The 6,000-nt window shown below is 43.5% G+C and overlaps 1 protein-coding gene across 1 annotated transcript; it reads left to right on the plus strand.

The window, feature by feature from the left end:
• Window positions 1-4,627: 4,627 nt before the first annotated feature.
• On the plus strand, window positions 4,628-5,569 carry LOC111076689. Its single transcript, XM_022370578.2, has 2 exons — window positions 4,628-5,302; window positions 5,371-5,569. The coding sequence occupies exons 1-2, from the start codon at window positions 4,670-4,672 to the stop codon at window positions 5,467-5,469; spliced, it is 732 nt and encodes a 243-aa protein (XP_022226270.2). The 5' UTR covers window positions 4,628-4,669; the 3' UTR covers window positions 5,470-5,569.
• The last annotated feature ends 431 nt before the right edge of the window (window positions 5,570-6,000 follow it).

Here is a 6,000-nt window from a genome sequence, read left to right on the forward strand (position 1 = left end):
TCATTAAATAAATTCCCGCAAAATTGGCAATTCCAATGCAATTGTTTGGCCATAAATTGTCAGGAATTGCGCATTGACCCAAATTGAATTTGCAGCCAGAGTAGAGTGCTGGGGCTGCTGCTGCACCACATTATAATTTATCTAAAATAATGAATAGAATAGAAACCCCCTAACCCCCCAAATCATGGTAGTCTCTAGCAGTTGTTTTCCTGTTTACGGGTATACACCGAACTACCTTTTAGCTGGGTTCATCTACGGGTATAATTTATCATAATTTGCTTACAAATTACTTTTCCACGCACAGATGAGGCTGCTGCTTGTGTTCCTGTGTTGCTGCCAACTCATTTTGCCAATTTCGAGGCCCAACAGTCATTCACCTGAATGGAAGCTCGACGAATATGGCAGCCATTAAACTGATAAACCCCCCGAAGTCGAGTCGAGTACACACACAAACCCCAACCCATACACGCACAGAGTTTGAAAATGGACGGACTGGACAGAAATGAGCCTCCATCATGCCGGTGTGTTGTCCTTGGGTGCGTGTGTGTGGCAGTGGCATAAGGACAAAAATTTGTCTAGACAAACTCCAGCATGCCTTTGTCTTTTCTATATTCTGCCGTTTTATACCTTTACCCTAACCAGCCAATCATCAGAGCGGGGCATATGGAATTACGGGATGTTTACTGACAGAATCTGATTTCTAAGAACAAATTTTAAAGAGTTTAAAAAAATATCTGATAATAAATTTCATTCCACTAACCTGACCTGACCAACAAACCAGCATAATATTTGCTTGACTTTGTATGAATTTATCTCTTTTTGGTTATTGATTTGCTTGCCATTTTCCTAGAAACTTTTTCTGTGATTAAGCACAAAAGTGCTTGTTCTCTCTACAGTTTACATGTAGTTTTTCTGTCTCTCATTTTAATTTGGGAAATATTTATTTTCAGGGGAATTTTGTTCTGCCAGAAATATTGAAAGGGAAAATGCTTCGTTTCTTCAATTTGTAATAACATTGAGATAAGCGCAAAAGTATGGGCAAAGGAAACCAATATCCTTAAGTAAACTCGTTGAATGTGGTCTGACGCAGGGTATAGGGTATACATATATCATGTTATTTCTTTATTTTCCATTTTGTTCCTCTGTCTGTTTCTATTAATCTCACCCACACACACACACCATTGGAGGTAGAGGTGTCATAAAAATTGAGAGATGTGACTGCCACATGAGGGTGCACCATTTTTTCCCTGTTGTCGAGATGACAACACTTTGCCATTGTGTGTGTTTTTGGGCTGTCACCTTCTATTCGGCCATTTTGCTGCCCTGAGTACATCTACCCGGATACCCCCGACACTGCCGTATGCTGCCATTTGCCATTTTTAATTGTTTGCCGCCCAACAATAGACGACAAAGGTTTTGTTTGGCAGGAAAAAATGCCGTGGAAAATATTACAAATTGATTGACCTGCAACCGCGCGTCCCTTCAGCGCGTTTCATGCGCTTTAATGGTCAGGGCCAAGGCCGCCTCTTGAAATTTTTGGGGTTCACTGATTTTTCACTGCACATCATTTGTCTGCTGACTGGGCAAGTCATGAATCTGCAATTACATATTTCAGCCAGCATTTCAAATGCTTCTCGTTTGTCCTGGCTGAATCCTACTCCTGAATCGAGTATAGTCACGACTCTGAAGGTCACTCTGTAGTGTGTGTGTGTGCATAATTACTTTGTGCTATTGCCCACCCTTCCATCAGTATATGTACATATACATAAATATGTATGTGTGTATGTGGGCGCATACCTATTAAAGTCTTCGTTCTCTCTCCCTTTTGGGCTGCCTGAACTCGGTACCTTGTCTGCTGCCTTTGTTCTCCAACTTATATTAAGTCCTGTGGGGGGGTGGGGTATGGATTTGAGATGTGGCATCTGGTGCTGGTCAGTGGGTGGCTCTGTCGTTTGACATTGACTGGCTGATAATACAAATATCATTGTTGCTTGCACATAATTAAGCCTGACAGTCGACGAAACTCTTCAGGAAACTCTTGTCCAGCTATCAGGCACTGTGGGGCGAAATTTAGCAAATATGGCCCACGGTTTTCTTAGCTATTATGAAAAACTAAAGGTACAATTATTACATATTTAATGGAAATATTAACCATCAAAACATAAAGATTAAAAATATTTTATAATTCTAATTTCTATTTCTATAAAAAGTGATTTTCTATAGTCGGAAAATTTAGCTCACATCCACTGTGTAATCCTGTGCTTTGGCCCTGCTGCTACTAGTGGCATTAGCTTTATGGGTATGCGTATGTGTGTGTGTGTGTGTGTGTGTGTGCCTGGATTTAGTTCTAATGCGCCTAGTGCCAGCTCCAGTTGGCAGTCTGTTGACTTTCAGCTTTGGTCGCTAATTAAGCCTGTTTATCGAAGTAAGTTAGCTGTTCAACTTTCAGTGTCCCCCCTCCCCACTCTCATACTACTGGTCGCTCTATCTGTCCTCCACTATCTCTAGCTCCTCTTAGCAGCCTCTCCAGCTTAGTTCAGTTTTAGTTTCATCAGCCAACTAAATTTAGTGTGTCAGTGTCGTGTTCCCCTGCCGCCAGTTGCCTGTGGACTCCTCTTAAGTGCAATAATAAAGCGATTCTCGTAAATGCCACAAAGCCTTCAAGTTTGGCTCTAATTGATCCAGGGAAATGAAAATGGTTTGCCATGCACGCGCAGCGGCAAACAAGTCTGTGGCATTGTCATACACACACACACACACCTATGCACCTATGCGTACATATATGTATGTATGTATGTATGTATATGGCAGGAGGTGAGCGTGTATGGTTTTGCCTTGTGGTTGATGTGGAAACATCAGAAATAGCTTCGGGCTTCCATCAGCAGAGTCCGAATAGAAACATATATTACAAGTATTTACATACATACACACAATACGAGTACATGGGGTATTTGTGGGAGAGAGAAATGTCACTGACAGCGGGTCAATTGTCTGCGGTTTGCCTTTTTGGAATGACGTTTTATTAATGCCAATCGATCGCAAATTAAAAACGACAAGCTTTTCATCTCCACATGTGTATATATACGTATGTACATATATATGCACGAACTTTCAGTGCAATTTCAGTTAACTTTCTCTGTGCACATGAATGTTCATTGCACTTAACCTTGGCAGCAAGTTGCTGGAGACGCTTTTCAGACACTTTTAAACTGCTCAACCTTTGGGTGCGCTGAAAGTTGCTATCCTGCTGGCAGTTTATCTGCTTCATTTGATGCTTTGCTGAACGGATAAATTGTATGTACTATATGTAGTACCTGCTATTTAAACCATTTAATCCTTAGAAATGAATCTCAGTTCTCAGCTGCAGGAGGCACCGATAGGGACCTGAACTGAAGAGCAGCTTCACTCTCAACTGAGCCGGAAAACTAAAGTTTTCCAAAGTGTTTTTTAGATTTTGCAAGCTGCCCTTTGTTTCAATCGTGTATCATCATGTGCCATTGAGTGATACTAGTATTTTTTACAGGCAGATAAAAAGTGTAGTAAACAAGAAACAAAACTTAAAAAGAATGCAACTATTTCCGCTACATTGGTTGGCAAATGTTTGCTACTATTGGTTGTTATGGTGAAAGATACGAGTATAAGTGGCAGGGAGGGGGAGTCGTGTATGGCAATTTCCCGAGAGAAATTCGGCGCAACGGTGCGTATGCTTATTAATATTATTACAAAGGATTTTTACGTTGTTTTGGGGCAATGAATTTAAAAAATTCATTCGATTCATTGCACGCTGTACAATTGCTGCATTCTCTTGTCTATCATTTGGGACAGAGTCCATTCTGAAACCCAACTACTGGATAAACAATGAGCATTGATCGAACCATTTCCATGCCCCTAACAATTACACACCCCTAGAGAATGGCTACATATGCAGTACAGTTTGGTCCTGTCTGTCCATTGCTTGTCTGGCCCTGTCATCTGATGGGCCAAAGAGTTTGTTACTCTGTCCAGTATTGTCCCTGTCCCTGCATTCATCCACTTGTTGCACGTACCGCTGCCTGTCAGCCATGATACCCTCCCTTTGCCGACCAGCCAGCTAGAAATTACTTAATCACCCCATAATCGCATGCAAAGTGGCTGCTGCGTCAACAAGCAACGTCGAGTGCACAATTTATAAGTACCTTGACTTTGTGGCATTAATGAGCGGATCATACAGAATTAAGGGTATATGCTGGTCTCGGCAACACACCCCTTGCTAGAGGATGACTAATGAAGCCTCTTAGCTATCAAGTATATTCTCGCAAAGTTCAGCTGAAACCATATTGATGGGGGAATAAATTGAAGAAAACTACAAATGCATCCACTAAGAGCGGGATTTTTGTATGCAAGTAAACTTCCTTGTAGTTCTACTTTTTACATGCTCCAGGAAAGGGTATCAGCATGTGGCGAGATGTGTCATTCCAAGAATCTCGCTGCTTGATAAGACAAAACATGTCCCCAGAGACATTCGCACGGCGGTAAATTACACTAATTGGTCTTTCGGTTTGCCTGATAAGCAAAGTGGCTGGAAAGGAAATGCTGGTAATAGCTTCTACGGCTGGAAAGGTGGCTATAAAAGCGAGTGGCTGGCGGCAGTACAGAGTAGCAATCAACGCGAATCGCTGTCAGTTAGAAGATGGTAATGATGATGATGGATACGAAGACGCTGTCCTTGTTCTGCGTGGTGCTGGCGGTGTTTGCTTGCCACACCTTTGCACAATCCAATGCGGGCAATAACACCGAAGATTGTCCCCCCGAAAATGGAATTCCGGACAACAACGAAACCGATAAGGGTGGCGTCGACGAAGGCTTGTGCGTTGCCTTCCAGGAGGTGCGCGGCCTGATCGACCTCGAGGCGCTGGAGGCCCTGATCGAGACGCACGCTCAGTGCGACGCCAAGTTCCGGAAGGCCATTCGCTTCTTCAACACCCCCGCATTCGAGGAGGTGGCCCTGCAGCTGCAAGCGAGCGAAGCCTATCAGACGGCGCTGGAAGAGCTCCAGTTTGCCGGCGTAAACACCACAGACATTGAGATCATCCTGGACATTTTTGCGTGCATTGCACTGCCGGTTCCCCAATCCGAAAAGAGCTGCGACTGCAGCAAGATCAAGAAGAAGAGTTGCAGCTTCATCGCCGACCTGCTGGTCCTCATGCCCAAGAGCGATGTGCACGAATATTCCGTGGATGCCCAGTCAAGGCAATCGAACTTTGCCCTGTTTTCCCGCACGGTCACGTCGATCGATTTCCAGGCCACTCTGCGCGCCAATATTGTGAGTTGTGAGAGATGTGCGGCCACCGCCTATAATCGAGCTTTATCCTTTTCTGTTCCAATTTGCAGAAGAAGCGCGATTTGGCCCATCCATTGAAGACCCTGCGACGGTACGGATGGGACATTCCCGAGCTGCTGCGCGCCCTGATAACCATTCTCTCCTGGTGACCTGCTGACAGGACACGCCACCGCCACAACCATTGTGCGCAACTCGGCATTGTATGCAAACCAAATACAGCAACAAGTTAAAAGAAAAAAAACTGATTCTGCCCCTGCAAGTTCTCGTTTCTGTTGGATGGGCTACTCAATGCTGTCATCTGTCGATGAGGAGTAGGGAATAACGATGTTCCACTGTGCTCTCTCGGTTTTTATGGGGTTTCTTCATTGAAATTGCGTACGATTTGTCACTGCAGCGGAAATGTCCAGAAAGGAAGGAAGGAAGGAAGGAAGGAAGGATTCCTGTCCGGGGATGGCAGGTTTTGCTCGTTTTGAGCTGCTTTCGTTTCCAATTTTTCGGATCAATAGCTTTATAGAAATGCTTTAAAGCTGATTAATAAGCAGCAGATAAATCAGATAAATAAGTTCGTTCTCCCTTTAAACTGGAAGGAAGAAAAGACAGATCTCATTGGCATACCAAACTAAGAAATCGATCTATAATTTTGTTAACTTAAGTTTCTTGTCTCTCTTTAAACATTGTTG

This window comes from Drosophila obscura, unplaced genomic scaffold (assembly GCF_018151105.1).
Source record: "Drosophila obscura isolate BZ-5 IFL unplaced genomic scaffold, ASM1815110v1 contig_186, whole genome shotgun sequence".
In the NCBI taxonomy this organism is placed as follows: domain Eukaryota; kingdom Metazoa; phylum Arthropoda; class Insecta; order Diptera; family Drosophilidae; genus Drosophila; species Drosophila obscura.